This window comes from Perna viridis, chromosome 10 (genome assembly GCF_037379345.1).
Source record: "Perna viridis isolate PV_CMFRI_1.1 ecotype Kerala chromosome 10, ASM3737934v1, whole genome shotgun sequence".
NCBI lineage: Eukaryota > Metazoa > Mollusca > Bivalvia > Mytilida > Mytilidae > Perna > Perna viridis.
Window position 1 is genome coordinate 14,672,016 of NC_142454.1, and position 20,634 is coordinate 14,692,649.

Below are 20,634 nucleotides of genomic sequence, written 5' to 3' on the forward strand. Positions count from 1 at the left end.
AATGTTTTCAATCGTCCGGGAGAAGATAAACAACTGGGTCGCTTATGACATTGACCATATTGACCAGGGAACCAGTTTAGGAACCAGATTAAGCAACTGGCAATGAATATTAATAAATATCGGGGCGTGGTAATATATATGACCTATATAGTCTTTGTAACGAGCCCCAGTGCCTGAATCAGAAACTGGGTAATGTTGAAAGCTAACCTATCATTTCGTATAATCTTTCTGTCCTCGTACAAGCAAGAAACACACGTAGAACACACGTTTATGACACTTTGAGGTACATTTTTTTCTCGTATGAAGCTAGAACTATGACGCTATAGCGGTAAACACGGTGAGGATCTGCAGCTTTATGTGGCGTATAACTACTTATTTATGCAAATCATATACGAAAACTAAGGTCTCACTAACCACTTCCGGGTCAAATGGCCACCACCCCACTATGTAGTACCAAAAAAACACACTGAACCTAGACATATGCATTGAAAGTGCATTATTTGTGTTATTATGATTAAAAGCAGTCAAAATAAAGCTGAGAATGTGTACTTTAAAATCATATGTGTAATTAACTACAAAAGTGCATGAATATTGTTTACATGTGTGAGTAATTTGCTTCCATGCTGTCAGTTAGCAGAACAGGTAAAAATATGGATTTTCAGTATTATTTATTTAAGTAAATTTTGTGAAGAATTTCTACAATCATCGTACCATTAGCATAATGATTTTGGAAGCCTTATTTTCCAATCTTCGCAACTGTATGCAACTTTAAGATGTCATTTGTCCTGGGAATTCACAGTGAGACTTTGAAAATTACTTTGTTAACATGTAAAGTAAAGGAAACGTTAGAAATGGTTAGTGAGACCTAAGTACTGAAATAACGAGTGCAGGAAGTCACTAACAATATCAGCGACTTAAAAAACGCTCAAGCTACATGACGGATTTTATTTCGTTCAATACCTCTGTCATGTTAAGTGACTGGTGGGCAATGGTCTGTATACCTGATAACCAGTTGCTTTTTGTCGTATCGTAGTACATGTTCAGGACATTCATCGACCAGGGAATTGGTTTGATGTTTCGAGCAAAATATTTTGCAAAATTGATTACCTCCCTTTTAGTTAAATGCCCAAATTCATTATCAACTGGCATCCACGCGCCTAGATAAGTTGGAAGAAGATGCCGAGTCGTGAAATCTCTGGCAACATGTATTGCTGAATCTACATTCCTTTGTCCAGCCTTACTTCCGTCGCCTTCCCAGTATTTCTGACCTGGATGACCGTGCAACATTTTCTTGTTTGGACCCGATGCAAATATGTGCCATTCGGCCATCATATGGTGATCATGTCTGTAAATGTGTTGGTCTATTAACTCTAGACCATCAGCAGTTTTCATGGGAGAGGCGAGAATTATTATGCGCTTATCGTTATTCCCACCCGAGTTTCTAATTCTATGGACAACAGCCCTCGTCCAATCATTATACTTCGTTGTATTTTCTCTGAGGCTTCCGGCACAAGAGGTACCACATTTATCAACCCCTAGCTCCGTAAATAAGTTAAAGGATAGTCTGTAGTCCTTATCTTTGAGTCTTGTTGCTACATGTCTCCACCATCTTAGATATTCCGTGCGGTGATAGTCCGTGGCGTGAGCCTCGGCTTCGTGGTGAATCCATGATATTATAGGAGTAACATTTGTCTCGAGGCAATCGTCGACGACTCTCTCCAGGTTTGTAAGAAAAATGTCCATGTTAAAGTTGTTTAAGTCTGCTCTGCATCGTAGTCGGACATTTCTGAAACCTTGAGCATAAATGTCTTGAAGGTTCTTCTTGTGATACTTCCTGTCTAAGTTGTTTGATTTGAAATAGTTCGTAGAGAATCCCTGTCCGATTTGTGTTTGATAGTCCGAAGGGGTAAAAGGTGTGTTTCTAGCAGCACAGTCAGTAGAAGGTACAACTGTTAGAGTCAGTAGTATTAGGAACACCATTTCACTTACTGAGAAGTATAACTGTAACTGTAAAAGTAACCATAGTGTAAACAAGAGTACAAATATAGTGTCGATAACTTTTCGATTGCATCGTACTCAGTGATGAACAATATTCTGCGAATTTCTATCAACGTAATGAGAAATAATACATCTTAGTATGTTTTATCAACTTAAACATGAGCAGTGTTTTGCATATGATGAGTTGCAATGCTTGTGTGTCTTTATGAGCATTGTTTTTCGGTTAATTGGGAATTGGATGTTTCATTTTGTATTTTTCATCGGCGTGTAAAAGCGTTGACCGTAGCACATTTTCAGTTAAGCGAGCTATGCTTCATGTCCAATATGTGCGATTAATCAACATGATGATGAGAAACATCATGCGTGTTTTTTATTGTGTGTTATAGCAGTATAATGACAGAATTTCGGCATATGATAAAATACACACATCATAGTGTAATTGAACTACAGTATATGATAGAATACACGCATTATAGTGTAATTGAACTACAGTATATGATAGAATACACGCATTATAGTGTAATTGAACTACAGTATATGATAGAATACACGCATTATAGTGTAATTGAACTACAGTATATGATAGAATACACGCATTATAGTGTAATTGAACTACAGTATATGATAGAATACACGCATTATAGTGTAATTGAACTACAGTATATGATAGAATACACGCATTATAGTGTAATTGAACTACAGTATATGATAGAATACACGCATTATAGTGTAATTGAACTACAGTATATGATAGAATACACGCATTATAGTGTAATTGAACTACAGTATATGATAGAATACACGCATTATAGTGTAATTGAACTACAGTATATGATAGAATACACGCATTATAGTGTAATTGAACAACGGCTTATGATGAAATACCCACCTCTTAGTGCTTCAGTACTGAACATTTACAATGAAAATGCCACTCATTATGTTGTTGATCCATTTGAATATCTACTTTTCAAATGTTTGTGGTTTGAAAAAAGTTATTGACCCATGTATTTAATGAAATTAATATGTAATCATGATGTATGTGTTTTTGTAGAAACAAAACTTACATATTTTGATGAGTTGAAACTCCCAGTTGGGTATACTTATATTGTCAAAAATAGAATCAACTGTAAGAGAGCATCAGGTGGGATTGTTTTGGTTTTAAAACTGAATTATCTCAAAACCTAAAACTTGATATCAAAAATGATAGTTAATCTGTACTTTGGTTCAAGATCTCGAAAAATATGTTAGCTATTGATTCGGATGTACTTTTTGGTTGCATCTACATACCCTCTTTGGCGAAAGAACATGTAATAACTCGAGCGTTGTAGACTATCTGATTTTGTCGTCAAATATTTTTGCTTACATTACTCATTTTATAATTGACGAATTTTGCCCATTATATTCAGATTGTCATAGTAGTTTACGTTTTGGTCTTAAGTTCAAGTCTAGGCTTGATCACGTGGTGGTCACAGACGAAACACCAAATCAAAATTATGTCAGATGGAAATGTGAATAGAAATCTGATTATACAAGGCGTGTTCGTATTTTGATAGCGGTAGATAACAAGTTAGACAATTTATCCCGTAGAAATGACTCAAGACCAACTGAACTCTGTTGTCTCAGATATAAACAATAACTTTACAAAGGCCGCAATTGAAACATTTGGAAAATTAGGGAAGCGAAAAAATATATAAACACGACGATTCAAAACCGTGAAATAACCGCGAATGCTCAAAAAGAAGAAAAAAATCATAAAGCAAGAAAACGTTATAGCTTTGTGAAAAACGCTGAAAATAAACGGAATTTGAGATCAGCAAGTAAGGAATATAAATCATCTCTAAATAAGGCTTACAATGAATACCAACGGAAAGCAGCTGATGAGTTTCGAAATATTTCCAAAAAAGATACTAAAGTATTATGGAAAATTACGAATCAATTCAACTGTAGTAATAAAGGTGAAAATGACGATAACATCACATTACAAACTTTGTTTGAACATTTTAAAAATCTTAATGAAAAAGATGACGATAATGAAGTTGAACCGGACTTCGAATTAAATCATGTCGATGATGACGTAGAAAGGTTTCTTAACAGTCAGATAACTGAAGAAGAAATCAAAAAGCCATATCGAAGCTAAAAAAAAAACGGTAAAGCGTTCGGAGCTGATGGTATATTGAACGATTATATTAAAAACACTGCCACCGATTTGATGCCAATATATATCAAACTTTTCAACATTATACTTGACACGGGTATAGTACCTGACAGTTGGTCTTCTGGAGTTACGATAACTATCTATAGAAATAAAGATTCGAAATCTGATCCTGAAATGTATAGAGGTATCACATTAAACTCGTGTTTTAGTAAGACTTGTTCTGCTATTTTGAATAACAGGCTTAACGATTATGCAGAGTATGTTGAGTTAATAACCAAATCGCAATCTGGCTTCCGAAAAGGGTTTTCAACTGTTGATAATATTTTTGTATCGTATTCTTTAATTACTATTTACTTTTCACTAGGAAAAAAGTTATATTGTACCTTCGTTGATTTTAAGTGTTCTTTCGATACTGTGTGGAGAGCAGTTTTATGGCAGAAAATGCAAAAATGTAATATTAAGGGTAAAATATTCAATGTAATATATAGTATGTATCAAAATATAAAAACTTGTGTTAAAAATGGAAATAATGTATCAGAATATTTTGTGTCACATATTGAAGTGAAACAGGGTGAAAATTTGTCTCGCTTTCTGTATTCATTGTTTTTGATTTGGAGTCATATTTTGTAGACAATGGCGTAGACTTATTATACAGTATTTCGCATATGTGTCAAGAGTATTTAGATATGTATATTAAACTCTTCCTCATTTTATATGCAGGCGATACCGCTTTAATGGCCGAGTCTGCAGATGGACTACAAAATGCATTGAATTATTTTGCGATATCTGGAAACTTAGAGTAAACACCAATAAGACTAAGGTTGTGGTTTTCAGTAAGAGAAAAGTTAACCAAAATATTAATTTTAAAATGTATGGCCAAAATATTGAAATATTAGATTCATACCTTTATCTTGGAATACTATTCAATTATAATGGGAAATTTTGTTCCGCGAGAAAAGAGTTGATAGAACAAGCACAAAAAGCTTAATTTGCTCTTTACAGAAAAATTAGGAAAATATATATACCTATTGATTTACAGCTGAAATTGTTTGACTCACTGGTCAGTCCCATTTTACTATATGCTTTAGAAATATGTTTTTTTATAAAAAGGATGATATTGAAAAAATCCACCTCGAATTTTGTAAGGATATTCCGAAAGTCAGGACCTCTACGCCTAATTATATGGTTTATGGTGAATTAGGAAGGTTTTCTATGGAAACAATAATAAAACGTAAAATGGTGTTATTTTGGAATAATTTGTTACTTGATAACAATAAGTTATCTTCTATAATGTTTCAGCTAATGCTCAAATTACATGAACAAATCCTTCACACTATAAATGGATATCTTACATCAAGTAAATATTTGATAATGTCGGACTGAGTATGGAACGACCAGGTACCAATGAATGAAAAAATGTTAAAAAGTTTAATATCTAGACAATTAAATGATTAATTCATCCAACAATGGTTTTCACAAATGAACAATTCTTCCAGGGGACAATTTTATTCTGAGTTTAAGGTAGAATTTGAATTGAAAAAATATTTACTGAGACATAACTCCTATGATAGGTAAACATAGCCCAGTCCAGATGTTCCAATATAAAGTTTCCTATAGAAACGGGGAGATGGAACGCGATTCCAAAGGAGGAGAGAATTTGTAATCTCTGTGGGGAAGGGGTAGGAGATGAATTCCATTATCTGTTTATATGTCAAAAGGAAGAAGTGAAAAACATTCGTCATACTTAGGTCTTATTCTTTAAACCCAACAGAATACAAACAGAAAGGAATGTTAATGTTCTGTCATATTGAGTTATACAATAACTTGTCAAACTTTCTAAAAACTATGATCCTGTTTTTTATAATATGCAATACCTTGTATATGTATTTATATGTTTATATATGTATTTGTTGTGTCTTCTTGTACACCTGTTTGTCTGATGAAATCTTGTCTTGTCTTGTCTTGAACAAAGACAGGACGTAATTAAACTCGTCTTGACGGGTTTGTTAATTGGACTACATGTCCCGAGCTTGTTAAATAAATACCAATGTACCCTCTTGTACACGTGTTTGTCTAAGGTTTATAAATCAAATATTGTCTTGTCTTGTCTTAGTGTAATTGAATTGAAAGTGTAGGGATTATCAAAACAAATTATCCCCAGCGACTGCTTGAAAAAATATTTTTGCGCTTGCATGAATGTCATAAAAATTCCTGAAACCCCCCCTAACGGCCTGTGCCTAGTTAGAAATGGCTGGTGCGATGTGATAGGCAATGTCTCGTCTGTTATGATAACCCATGTCTTGTTTGTTTGAAAGCGGAATCAATGTATTCAATATGACACAATTTCAGAAAATTACTTGTAGTTCACTTACTGGGTTGTTTATCAATATAAAAAATGAAAAACAAATCTCATTGTGAATAACTTATTCAATATACAAAGCGCAAATATACATTTGTCCAGCGGATTGCTGGTCTATTCTGCTGCAATTTTATGATATCATGTATTATGAATAAATGATATGTACGTCATTTTTATGTAAATAGAGAAATGCTTGGATATGTTTGAGATGTATGTCATAAGAAAAGAGAATGAGTCGCACCTCTGACATATTGTTCAATTATGAAATATAGGTACTATCAACCGTTTTGAGTTAAGATACAGTGGTTCATTGATACGTCTAGTCAAATAATTCAAGATATCATACCTTCTGAGGCCCGCTGATGTCTTATCTATATTTCGTCTGCCTTGTTATTACGAAACAGAAGAGGTCATAAGTCTAAATATCTGATAAATTCTTGATACATTAGTATAGTATAATAGCGATTCGTTCGTAAAAAAAATAAACCTCTCGGGGAAAAATCTACATGAAATTTAACTGCAAAGCAGAATTAAAAAGTTCTTACGAAAAGGGGATCAATCTTTATGATAAAGAAAAAGTAATAATACCGATGGCACAAACAATAGAAAATCGTCGGACAAAAAAAACCACATCAGGAAAACAAAAAGTACAACATGCGAATAACAAATCTACAAAATTTAATAACAAAAAGTATACATACAAATAGATAATGATCAGCACGAAACACGCGAAAAAACACGCTTTGAACACACACTCCGGACGAATGAGCGGTTCTTGATATTTCCAAGATATATACCTGTCTTGCAGCTGGTTGAAGGTCAAGTTAAAGAAAGAAGAGAATATCTGTAACTTGTTGATCATATTGAATCGGACTGTATTTATAAAGGAAACATATCCTTGTCCAAATAGTTTGTGTCAGTCGCTGAGATCTGTCTTGAGCTTTGGTGTTTTTATCGCAATTTTTAGAAAAGCTTTGAGTTGAAAGACAAGCTACCATGTAACTACATGAGAAGGAATAGTTGACAACGGGGAATTAAAAGTAAACGCGTTTGCCATTGAGTTTGGATGACGGTTTTTCTCTATTTTGCGATGAATGTGAAAAAGACTTCGGTGTATCTGTAGTGTCCTTATCTTTAAGCACTCATGGGAATATTCTATATTTTTTTCGTCGTAAAAAGATTATGGAAAGCAATGAAGAAACAACTCGCAGTGCGTCCCATAATAAAACAGAAAATCCTTGATTTCACTTGCTCGATGGTAGATTGATTTTAAATTGGAAATAAGACTTGTCTCTTCGATCATTTAGTGTCCAAAAGAAAACATAATTATAGGCGATAATGCTGTCATCAAAGATTGAATAGTTACTAATATTCAAATTAAAATAGTAGTCTTTTTTCAAAATGCGTTGTTTTTGATATTCTGTCTGTAGAAGTAAAATATACACATGTGTAACCGTCATCAATAGAAACGAAATACCTCGTGCATTATGTTGTAAGAGAATACAAAACTCGCAAATATTTTTGTGTGGAATTATGTTCGGTATTTAAGTCTGCAATGACCTGAACATTACTCGTATTTTTTTTTGGGGGGGGGGGTGGGGGGGTGTTTCTGACACAGTCGGTATATTTTCTCTTTTGACCCTTCGACCTTAAGGACGCTCTTCCATGGAAACGCAAGTCACCTGATCACAATTCTGTACCCCGATTGGCCAAATACTGATAACATAGTGGCGTTCGAAAAAACTATCGAAACTGCGTGCCATGTGTTATTTCCTGAATGAAATGCAGAAAATTATAAGTAGAAAGAACAAAATTTTACCGCGTCGGCTATTTTCTTTTTTTTTTTTTAAGATAGTACTTTCTTATATAAACATGTTTATTGTATTTGTTTTATCAAACAGTGGATGTTGTTTTATTTTTTAAGCTTACAGAAGCCGACATAAATATGTCCTTGGTTTATTACGAGATATTTATATCGTAATAACAAGATGACATGTCCATATTTCAAGATATCGGAGCTCTAATATTTTGCCTGAACTGAATTGATACCAAAGTAAATTGCCATGTCTGCGGTTATTTTTTTTTTTTTTTTTTTGGTGCTGTATTTTCGTTATCTCATACTTCTTCGAACTAGCAGCATGTTATAATAATCAAAGAAGACGCAGAATGAACATTTCCAAACATATACCTAATTGGTAAAGCAGAAACTTATCACTTCTTAATTGTACATGTATATGTTATCAACTTTTTTTGCATATAGTGTCTTTTATTCTGTTCGGTGTGGGCGGTTTTCTTCTTTTTTTTTCATTTTCTTTTGCACCATTTTGAACAAATTTTATACCAAACGCTGAAATGCCAAAATCTTAATCAAATTATACACGTATATCAAAACTGTTAATAACTTTTTGATTGTCTTCCTGGAGTTTCTAATGTATACTTTGATTTAGACGCCTTGTTCTGATGCCATAGTTGTTTTCTTCTTATGAGTTATGCATATCACTCTAGTTTTACTTTCCCTAACTTTGCGGATTTCAATTATACCCTTTTTAATTCTTAATACCTTTCCTCGTTTGTCTACCCCGGACTTGACTTTTTATGAGCAACTCAGCGTGTGTTTCTAGAAAAGTAGAGGACGCTTACCCTACCGGTGCACCTGGTCCATGCTCCCAGTTTTTAGTGGAGTCCGAGTTGCTCATTTACTTTTCTTACTTTGTATATATGATTTTAGTTACTTTATGTTCTTTGTTGTGTATGTCTGTTTTCCATGTCTGGTCTTTGTCCTTAGATTGCATTCTTTTGATTAGAGCTATAACCCTGGTTCCGTTGATTACTCTTAAACATGATCGTATTGCTACAATTTTTTAGTCAACACTACAAAAGGTTTGTGGACTACATCATGAATTCGTGGATCGTTGTTGTGTGTCCGTCTGCACCATGAAAATCGATTTGTTCATACCTTTTCCTTTCCTCTTTCTTCTACCCCAGACGCGACTTTTTGTGGTCAGCAACTTTGCAGGTATTTCTAGAAAAGCAAAGAACGCTTACCTTACGAATGTATCTGGTCCCAGGTTTTAGTGGATTTACGCTTCTATGTGCGTGTTATTCTGGTTATGTCATGCTTTGTTGTGCGTGTCTATTTTTCTTGTTTAATCGTATACCAGGATTATGTTCTTTTTTTAATGTTGGTCGAATTCTGCCCCCCTCCCCCCCCCCCGTTTCCCTTTCACTCTAATTGCTTACACAATTAAATTTAATCAAAATCAAATGCAAGTTTTAAGACTTTAATGAAACATGACAAGTTTGAACACAACTGGATTTGATTTCTAATGGATTTCATTCTACTATATATATTTGTACATATAAACATTTGGCTCAAACAATTGTATAATGTCCTTATGTTGAGCACCATGAAATATTCGCCCTATAAAACAATACAGATCTAAACATAACAAACATTAACAAATCTCGGACGGAAAATAAATATTTTGGGACTATAATTCACACATATGTACAACTCTGTGTTAATTTCTTGGACGTAAAGGTCCACTCGAAGGCCTACTCGCTTCTTGAAATTTGAAGTGTCTTTTGTCGTGTGGTTTGGCAAGAGCTGGGCAGTTCGGGTGACGTTCTTTCAAATGGTTATAATGAATTTCCGGGTCTGTTGTCGAATGGCCACAATCTTCGCATACGTAAGTTTTACTGCGACGCTGTTTATAACCGTAATTCAGATCCAAATTGTGAACTTTCCGACAATGCGATTCTAATGAACACCTTTGAGTAAAAGCTTTTTCACACTGCTCACACTTATAGGGCTTTACACCTAGAAAATAAAAACGTACATTTTAACGAAATTCAACCTAATACAAGTTTACATTATACATTATAATGTCGGATTCTAAACAACAAAGTTCTATTGTGAGAGATAGAATATATTCACAACAATATACCCCACTTCAACGTCCGCTTGTCCGAAGTTCGACGCAATTATCTTGACTACCAATGGATAGATTAATTTCAAATTTTGTTTTAACGTTCTTGGATGATGTCCGAATCAATTTCCTGTTATGTATTACCTATTACCTTGCAATTGTTTATTTTATGGAATGACAGAGAAATTTTCGTCAAAACAATTTCGGCTGCCACGGGGGGATTGACTTCATTGTTTGTGGCTTTGTAAAGATGAGTTATACGTTGTAAGCTGTCTCAATTTTTGTTCGATATCAACTTCTTGTTTCGTGGGACTATCCAATTTTTCACTGTATATGGAACGATATTGGATATACATGTGAAATTTCATGTTTCAAGCAGGTATATGATGAATAACAGATTAAAAGACTTACCTGTATGTATCCGTGTGTGTCTCTTCAGATCGAACGTGTCGTTGAAACCTTTTCCACAGAAAGTACATAAATAGCGCTTAGCCTCGCTGTGACATTTAAGATGGCGGTTCAAGAGACGTTGCATGGCAAATTCTTTCCCGCAAACTTTACAAGCAAAACTGCCTTTCCCGCTCTCGTCTGTAAAGAAATTAACTGTTATATAAATGACTACAGTCTGGAATATAAAGTTTCAAAACAAAAAATGGCAAATCGTAAGGAACACTTAGATTTTAGTTAAATTGAGCTTAAATCGTGAACACTCTGAATGATTTTAAATTGAACAATTGCGTCATTTATATATACTTTTATTTTAAATTCAGGTATTCCATCATACAAATCAGACCAGACTGGACATAAAAGGATGTGTTTTGCGATTTTTTCATGACCTCCCCCCGTAAGAAATTTAAAAAAAACCTGAATTATAAATCGTGAGAAAAAATGGTTTTAACCAACAAATTACAATATTTGATTCATATTAAATTTTCTTAATTGAGTTCCATTTGTGTTATTTTAATCCAATAACAAATTGACACAAGTTAACAAGCAATTACTATGATTTATCCAAACTAACAATCGGTGTTCTTTTTTTTTTCATATTCCATTCTTAATCAATCAGCTGTAAAACTCAAAAACTGCTATTATAAGTGAACCAAATTTATAATGTATTCGCAATAGTGTGAATGAAGGAATCTGTTAAATGTTTACCCAAAACTAATATTTCACCACAAATCTCCCACAAAGCCCTTTATCGCCATTTCACTGATAAAGTAAATAAAGTTACTTCAAGTGGCAACGTTTAAAGATTTAGTCATTTTAATTTAAACAAATTTTAAATACGAATAATAACAAGGAAATGGTTAATTGTTAAATAAGAGGTTGACAGATGGTTCTTACCCATCCATATTGAGATAAACAAACGGCGCGAAACCACTATCGTCTGCTTAGCTGTTCGAAATTGATGGCGCGTGCCAAGTGCAAGGTCACGTTACCTAGAAAACCGAAAGTGCTTACCATGTTGAATGTTAGTTATGTCTGCTGGTTTAGGAGGCACAAATGAAGGGTTCTTTATCCCGAACCCACCATTAATAACTTCGATCTTCTGTGGAACATTGCCCTAAAATGAAAATTTATCATAAATAAGACAACTCACAACTAAACCCGGTGTAATGTTTTGCTGAAGCAGAAAATTAAATTTTTGTGAACTCGGATTATAAATGCTTTTTGAAATAAAGTGCGTTGTGCTTTTTGAGCTCAGATATAACGCAAGTTTTGTTTTTGTTTTTTTTTTAAACAGATATGAAATGCCCGTATAAAGTCGGGACCATCGCGGTCGTTTCCAACTTTCCGGTTTTGCTTTGATATTGCCAAAGTTATATGAACTTTCCATTTTGACTATGCCTAGGTTTTATCAGTTAAATTTGAGTTAAGCCTTTATGTGTGTACCTGTTAAATATTCTGCTTTTACAGTGTGTAGTTGCTATTTTTATTTTTGTCAGGTAAAGGATCTATAGCTTATATTACTTACATTCAATGGTTTGATACAACCATCTTTCTGCATGGGTACATTTTCTTTCAACAGTGATCCTAACACCGCTGGTGACATTGGTCTAAGAGGCATGCGCTGCTGGACAGATGACAAGGGGGTCCGGTTAACCGGGAGATTTTCTTGATCACTTCTGCCATTAACTAACACCGGTGTTATTGGACAAGAGAAACCCATTCTCTCAACGGAATGGTCATAACCTCTCGGTGACGGACTTTCCTTATAGATTTTGAAGGGGAAATTGTCAATTTTTAATCTTTTAGGCGTTTCCTGTGATGGTGTACATGACCGTTTCTGTCCAGTTAGTGGCATAGGAATCTCGTTGAATTGAGCCTTTGGTGTCGTGGAGACCGGTGTAGACACAGGAGTAGACGTACGTGATGACGTCCCCGTCTGGTAGGAATCAGGTGTACAAAATGGTCTATACGGTACAAATGGACTTGGAGCTCTCGGGGAGAATGCTGGGCTGAAACTCATCGACGAGTTAATTTGGGGGACTGTTTGAAATGTATTTGCTGCAATAGTCTGGTATATTGAACTGTCAACACTTAAACAACTTCCATTCTCCGTGCTCCGTCTTTGTGAGATCACTTCCGCTGGAGATCGCGTGGAAATGCTTCTCATCAAACTTGACGGTGCAAACGAACAGTTCATCGGAGAAACTGATACCGGCAACTGGTGACATGGTATGGGAGTGGTATTTCTATAGGGGGAATTCATTACTTGAGTTTCCGTTAGCACTTTGTTTGACTTCGGTGTTGCAACATGAGTAAAAGGATTCCATATCTTGGGAGCACTTTTGGTGGAAATGTCTTTGGTTTCTTTTATATCTTGTTTTACAGTCGATGTTTCTTCGTTTTTGATATCTGGTGTTAATACAGAAGGATTTTTATCATGTTCACTATTGTCCTTGTCTGACGAAATTTCACTATCTCCAGAACTATTTGGTAACTTTAATGGAAGTTTGATTATACCCGCAGGTTTACAATCCATAGTAACGGTTTCTTGAATTGTCTCTCCCATCGGTATCTTAGACGTAATAAATACGTTATATGCAAGAGAAGCGAATGGTGGCAATGGTTGATGTGGTGTGATGACCGGAAGTTTCAAGAATGTCGTCCCGGTTCTATCAGACTCTTGAATCGACTGTGTTGTGGTATTACTGTAGAAGCTTTCGTCAGGCGTGCGACTTTCAATACTTCTAGGACTCAGAACACTTGTTCGTGAAATAGTTTGGCGATCTGAGACGGAACTGAAAGACTTGTCGGTATGGTAAGCTACCTCAGCATCCAGTTCAGGTTCATGCAAATCGTCCTTCACAGAAATATTTAGAAACTGCCCTTTATTTTCGATGGCTCCCGTCAATGCATCGACTTGCAATGCGTTACGCAATGCCTTTGATAGGTATCTTGGAGACTTTTCAATTTGCGTGAGGTTTTCACCACTCTGTAGTTTTGTCACTATTTCTTCTACCTTAGCTTTAGAAGGTGTTTGGGAAGAATGTGGCTCGAAGTGCTGTTTTCTACTGTTAATAGCCAGGTCTACAAATACAAAACAATGCATTGGGATCAATTGAGAAAATCGGATATGGTTTTATTGGAGTGCTACAGTAAAGAAAAAAAACTTGTGTATCTAATATAATGTTAAAACAATCACACCAATTAAAAATCTTATTTCATGGCATTTTACTTCAAAATCCATATCACTGAATATAAAGTAATTTACCGCCATTTAAGCCATTAACGAAATTAATTTGCCACAGCTTGAACGATTTACGTTTTGATTATTAAATAATTGCTGTGGTAACATATTGGTCAAACTGCCCAACATCTGTTTCACCCACAAAGATGTTGCAGTTTCTTATCATTATTACACCATATAATCTGTGAAAATAACTTAATTGAATCTTGACATATTGACATGTGATTTATTCAAACAAGACAAACATGCGATTTGTAATTTCCAAATGATAGCCATTATCAGATCTTGTACATGCACTGAATTGCTATGTTCATGTGACAGAGCCATACGTGCAAAAAATGTGTTACACGTTTGAAAGAGGCGCCAATATTAAACTGTTTTCAGCGAGTGTTTACCAGCATGCTTATCAATTTCAAAAATACATATTACGATTGAACTTCAATAGGATGATATTTACACAAATCACGCGAAGTAATTTTAAAGTGCTTATACATGTTTGGTTAGGCATTTTTTACTTTGTATTTTAAAATGTGCTCACAAAGCGAGGCCTCCTACCGTCCACAATGTATTATCATGCCATGAATCTCCTTGATCAGGAGCACGTACTTGTAAAATGATCAAGAACTATCTAAATTAAAATTAATGTAAAAATGCTATACGAATCCTACTTTAATTACAACAAAGTATATTGTGTGTCGATGATTTTAATATTAATATTTCACAGATACCTGAAGGCAGACATTACGATAGAAAGACGTTTTCAGATACAAATCATTGCATTTCCTGTGCATTCATTTTATAACATCTTCAATTTTGGTAATACCAGGGTGTCAAGAATAAATTATCTCCATTCGGAGTACCGTGGGGTCTTACTTGACCTAATTTACAAATGTAAAGGATTTTGATTCTTGACATAATAATGACACTGACCAATAATTGTAGACGGCAGATGTCTGCTAACTAACTTGACTTTTTCTCTGACCAAAAACACTGTCAATGAATTTTTTGTAAAGAATTAAAAGGTACTTCCCGACTCCCCACGATCTACCTCCCTGACCCCAAAAAGAAAGGTGTCACATCTGTCTTAGGATGTTTTTAACGACCAAACAATTTTTACCTGACAGGTAGCGAACGCAAGGTGCGACAGGTGTTACGGAAATAATAATGCGGTAGTACAGTGGTTCAAGGTAAAATCTTGAATGAAATTCCATTCAAATTAACGGTCATCTCGTTGAGACGTTTTCTCGTTCATTCAAATTTTCCATTGTGGGAACAAAACCGTGCATTCCTCTACTCCAGTTCAATAGTGTATTCGGTTATCAAATCTAAATAATTTCTAAAGGCTCCTGCTATTTTATAGGTTAACTGTTTTACATTTTAACTGTTCCCAAACAAAAACCCATAATTTTTCGTATTTGTCGTGCATTTGTACTTCTTGAAAAACTGACACGTAGAATTTCGAAGGGTCATTTTTCACCGCGTGTCAAAGTCGAAAGTTAAATATAATCAACCTTTCATATGAGGAAAATATTACTGAAATTTCTTTTCACATAAAAAGTTCATAAACTTTATTTAAGTGTTGCCTTTATACGAGTAAGATCTTTGACCACCATTCTTTATTTTTTTATCCCATGAGCAGTTGAAATGACCGCACTAGCCAAGGTCATACCTCTCGAATGGTCAACTCCATTGGAAAATTAATATAACAGTTTAATAAATCGGGGGATATGAAAATAGTTCACGTGTTGCTGTCCAGTTTATACTTTAGGGCGGATATATAAAGTATTTAATTTGTTTTCTTAGAAAATTATTTTCAAAATTGAAAATATTTATGACAATGTGACATTCTTCCATTCGCTCAACCTTTATGTATAGATATTATTCATTCCAAAATATATTGAAATGAAATAGAAGTAGATTAAACGAGAGATTTCGTCTTAAATATCATCCTTAACCGGGTCATATATACTAAAACCTAATACGACACTTAACGAAATTTTGAGGGCTTGTAACCAATGGTTGTGGAGGATTATGAGTAGATACATCGATCTCTTTCTCGTTGTATGAGGGAACATATACTTTTTTACATCGATTTTCAACTTCGATTCGCTCGAGACTCGACTATAAATGAGAATTTCCTGCGTATACGAAGGAGTGGAAATGGTCGATAAATTCCGATTTATGGATTATGGGCTGATACACTTGTAACCTCATCCCAGATTAACACCCAAGAATCTCGAGGGATTAATTCTGTAAAATTGGTTAATTTCAAATGTCATCAACGAATTTACGATTTGTCTTATCAGGTAAATAAATCTCTTTCTATGTTAATTAATTTATCACCCTTCATGACGGAAGTGAGAGATCCGTCACGAATATAACGGAATAACAATACCTGAAGTGTTATCTAAGAAACTGAATTGCGGAGAAAGGCGCGAAATCGTTGGTCTTCGAAATTTGAAGTCATCTCGTGCCACCAATACCTCGATTAGTATTAAATTCATTCATTATGTCACCATAAGGTACAAAAATTAAATTAACATTGATTTTTTTTTTATGTTAAAAGTATGTAAAACTTTTATCTCATATAAATAATAACACCGTTAATTACTTCTTTATTTTCAATTGTAATTTTAATCATAGTTTTTATCTTATTTTCTGCATGTAAATGGTTTTTTTTTCTTTTTGTCGTTTTCAATTTTAGCTCAAAATACGTCACTGCCAAATTTCATTCAAAAAGGCGCCAAATTATCTATCAATAAAACTACATGTAGCGTTTTATCACAGTTTTTTTTCCACTGTTCTATTGTTCCCAGTAACAATCGTTTTTCCCGTTATGCAACAGTCGGTCCATTTAATAATGGATCATCAAACCGTCGTAAATTATAGTGATAAAGACCCATTTCGACACCAGTACCTAACATCGTAATTTAACCGATAAAAACGAGGGTGCCAGGTGCTTTGTTTTCGTATACATAGTTATGTTTTTTAATAGTCAAGAACGAATACTGAGTTTAGTTGAACACAGTTGTACTGTCCTTTGTCTAAGACAGATAAAAGTAGTTATTTTCTTTTTAAATGTTTCAAGTAGTACATCTGTCGATGTTTACAGGAGTTTAACTTTAACTTTTAACAGATGGGAGAATTATATTTAAAACACAAAGATTGTATCATACAACGAGGTAATAGGGTAGATACAGTAATACGAGTGTACACTTAAGATGGACGGGAAAGCGGCCATTAATATGATAATTAAATTCGGTTTCTAGAGATGATACATTTTATTTTTGAAGATTTACTTGATAACATGTATGTGAAACCCACTTTTTGAACAACATTGATTCGTCTTCGGGCGACCAATTTGTACGTTCACTTGTAATACTGTATATGCAAATTATATTAATATAGATCCATTGCGAACGGTCAACGTTTGGATAACCCTAGCCTACTGCCAAATCTTATTCAGCTCTTGAATAATGCAAAATATTGTCACGTCTAAGAAAATGGATAATACTGCGCATTTTGTTCATATTTTCACATTTTTTTTGTCTCTTACTCCTTTGATTACATTCTTTTGATTTTCGCTACAATCTTGGGTCCCTTGATTACTCTTTTAAACGACTTAAGTTCGCTTCTACGACACTTAATTTAAATGTCTGTCGACGAGAAATTTTCGTAACTATAAACGATGATAACGTGGCACATCAACGAAGTTACGTAAACCCTAATATACCATAATGAATTCTTCAAATAATGAAATGGACAGTTAAACCCAGTTATAATCCTTTTATCCGTTACTGTTTCACCAACAGCTACGGTCTGAATGGGCAATATTGGTTTCAGGATTAGCAATAAGACCCTCCGTGCTTCCGTTGTCACAACACAGCGCCGATCCATTGTTTTCGACTTAATCATAATCCAAATTCATAATCCAAATAGGTGAAAAAATGAGATAAGAATGTCCAAATTGTGACACTTTTTGTGTATGAATTAGAGATATGGGAATATATTAGTCACCAGTAAAGTTTGCACAGAAAAAAAGATATTAAAAATTCAGCCCCAAGTCTATGGAGTCCATTGAAATTTCAATAAGTTTGGTACCTTAAGTTAAGCTTCTTACACTTTACATATAAATTATATATCTACTTAGTGACTCTTGCTCTTGGTCCGTAGCATTGCAAACATTTCCTATAATGATTTCTTTTTACGCGCGGAAATTAATAACCGTCGATGATTCCAAGAAAGAGTCTGTGCTGCAAGTGGTCCAGAGAAAGCCTTTAATAGAAATTTATTCCACTTAGCAGCTGTTACAAAGAATAAGGACCCTAAAATAGCCTAATACTCCTGTTTTAGTCGTTAATCATTGTATAACGAAATCAATATGTTATCTACAAAAAGGTTCCTCTTGTAGCCGCCTGACGCAGACGACCGTTATTGATCTTGCAGACGACCAATCCTGGAACGTGGCTGCAGCGGCTGGCTCTTTGGAAATCAATAACGGGACATACTAGAGGAACAGTTTGAAGTGCAACAAAGGCTCGCGACAGATGCTTCATGCAAAATGGAAATTTAATCAGCTATTCACCGTTATATTAATTATTCATTTAAGATGTAATTTGAAATTGTTGGCGCGTTCCGTTGACATTTAAAAATGTAAACACGTATTATGAATCTTGTATGTTCGAATTGGGATTGAACAATTAACGTTACCGCTTTTGGGCACTATTAATTTTCCAGAAGAGAACATTAATCTTAAATTTAAAAAAAAAATGAATAGTATTATACATGCCCCTGGTAAAATTAATGACAAATTGAACTATTTTGTAATAGAGATGTTAGGACAATGTACATGTAGTAAATTATCAAAGATATTAGGTTGTTAATTGCTAATTTCAGTAACATAGCTAACCTTATCTAACATAATTATCAAATAGACAACAAAATTATACAAATAAACAAAAGTTCTTTTTTTTTTTATAAATTTCTTCCCTTGCGGGTATGATAAGGTAACAAACTTTTGAAACCGGTTTATAAAATGTTAACAGTTTGAAATTCTGCGGCTCTTTTGACTGGTGTACTAACGGTGCATACCTCCCTACCGCAGGTGAATATTTGTACGGAAGGTGTGAAACGTCCAATAGTCGCACTCTATATGGAGCTAATGATAAAGGGTGTTAATTGGTGAGAAAATCAATTTAATCCAAGGCGTTAATGCACGGTAATTAAAAATTCCCAGACAGAATGGAAACAATGAATTCAACTATAAAAACACTTTATAAAAACACCTGATTCCTAATCAATCAGGTCGTTATTGATTCGTTTTGTTATCCCATACAAACAACAAAACATCCAATGCCTTTGATAGTTCAAACCTCGACTTTGGAGGCTAAACCCAAAGTTTAAAACATCCTTAATTATGCATCTAGTCATAAGTAAAGAATATTTTCTTATTCATAATATCAAATTACTTAGCGTTGAATATATAGGTTATATTTACAAGAAATGCAGTTACCGTCCATACGAAAACAAAATATAACTAGTCTTATACATGTAGTTGACAGTGTAGTGTTTTGATGAATTACAAAATGTCTCATTTTCGTTAAGATGTCTAGATATGCTGCCAAGGATATATTTTTATAGTGAAGTTAGTCTTTTATTAAATCCTTGATGTAAATATTTAACCAATTACCACAACCCACTACTAAATTGAAACTCCTGGCCATCACATAGATAATTCTATCTGCATGAATAAGAACAGAGAACTGGCACAAATAAATAGAAAATACACATGAGAAAACAGAGCAAAGCAGTGTTGGGTTTGATAGGAAGACTTAATTAATTAATAATACTCATTATGTGTTTGGTATTAGTATTAGACGTGGTTGTTAATAAACATGTGTAGTCTTGGGAATTATCTTGACTTTGATAAACCAAGTCTGTCCACACTGGTCAGTGTTATTAACGGATGCTGACAGATGATGCCAGGCTGAAGCAGGTACCTGTTATCTTCAATACAAATGTTTGTACAAATATAATCTAAATGTAGTCTTTGTGTTTCAAGTTAGATGTGCAAATAAAACCTTTAATATTACATTCTTAAAATAGTCGTATAAAGAGATATTAAAGGTAGTTATTTTCATGCTTCGGTAAATATGAAATAAACATACCTAAGTTCTGGTTCACGTGAAGTTCACTATGTTTATCAGTGTCTTCTTCACTTTCTGTTGAAGATATATTGTCTATTTGTAATGCTGCTCTCCGGACTAAGAACGTCCTTGGCATGGCTTGCACTGTCACATGGATTTAACTCGTTTTCTTACGAAATGTCAAAATATCACTGAAATCATTCCCATTTTGTGGTTCGTAATAAGCGCCGTTCATCTGATAAGCCCCTCCTGCGCATGCCTATCGATTTCAACCAGTCATCGTGCGAGCGCTATTGGTATGCAAATTAGATATTGTAAATAGCGGTATATTCAATTGTAAAGTGGAATACCTC

The 20,634-nt window shown here is 34.3% G+C and overlaps 2 protein-coding genes across 3 annotated transcripts; both read right to left on the bottom strand.

Moving 5' to 3' along the window:
• Positions 1–925: 925 nt before the first annotated feature.
• On the bottom strand, positions 926–6,908 carry LOC148604662 (uncharacterized). 2 transcript variants are annotated; one of them, XM_088547853.1, is made up of 3 exons: positions 6,859–6,903; positions 4,260–4,322; positions 926–2,007 (listed from the first exon to the last, which is right to left on the bottom strand). In XM_088547853.1, exon 3 carries the CDS (start codon positions 1,978–1,980, stop codon positions 931–933), a length of 1,050 nt encoding a protein of 349 aa, XP_088403979.1. In that variant the 5' UTR covers positions 1,981–2,007; positions 4,260–4,322; positions 6,859–6,903; the 3' UTR covers positions 926–930. The 2 variants fall into 2 exon arrangements, with proteins under 2 accessions (XP_088403979.1, XP_088403978.1); XM_088547852.1 differs by lacking the exon at positions 4,260–4,322 and having other exon boundaries at positions 6,859–6,908.
• A 2,843-nt stretch (positions 6,909–9,751) lies between these two features.
• Positions 9,752–20,436, bottom strand: LOC148604663 (uncharacterized). Its single transcript, XM_088550620.1, has 5 exons — positions 20,303–20,436; positions 12,417–13,975; positions 11,903–12,005; positions 10,853–11,029; positions 9,752–10,332 (listed from the first exon to the last, which is right to left on the bottom strand). The coding sequence occupies exons 1-5, from the start codon at positions 20,415–20,417 to the stop codon at positions 10,034–10,036; spliced, it is 2,253 nt and encodes a 750-aa protein (XP_088406746.1). The 5' UTR covers positions 20,418–20,436; the 3' UTR covers positions 9,752–10,033.
• Between the last annotated feature and the right edge of the window lie 198 nt (positions 20,437–20,634).

Bases quoted from the DNA above. Each gene is read 5' to 3' on its own strand.
- LOC148604662 (XM_088547852.1), bottom strand. From the start codon at position 1,980: ATGGTGTTCCTAATACTACTGACTCTAACAGTTGTACCTTCTACTGAC.
- LOC148604663 (XM_088550620.1), bottom strand. From the start codon at position 20,417: ATGCCAAGGACGTTCTTAGTCCGGAGAGCAGCATTACAAATAGACAAT. The intron at 13,976-20,302 runs GTATGTTTATTT...TTGTATTTGTAG, and splicing joins TCACGTGAACCAGAACTTAG to ACCTGGCTATTAACAGTAGA. The intron at 11,030-11,902 runs GTAAGCACTTTC...ATTTCTTTACAG, and splicing joins CATAACTAACATTCAACATG to ACGAGAGCGGGAAAGGCAGT.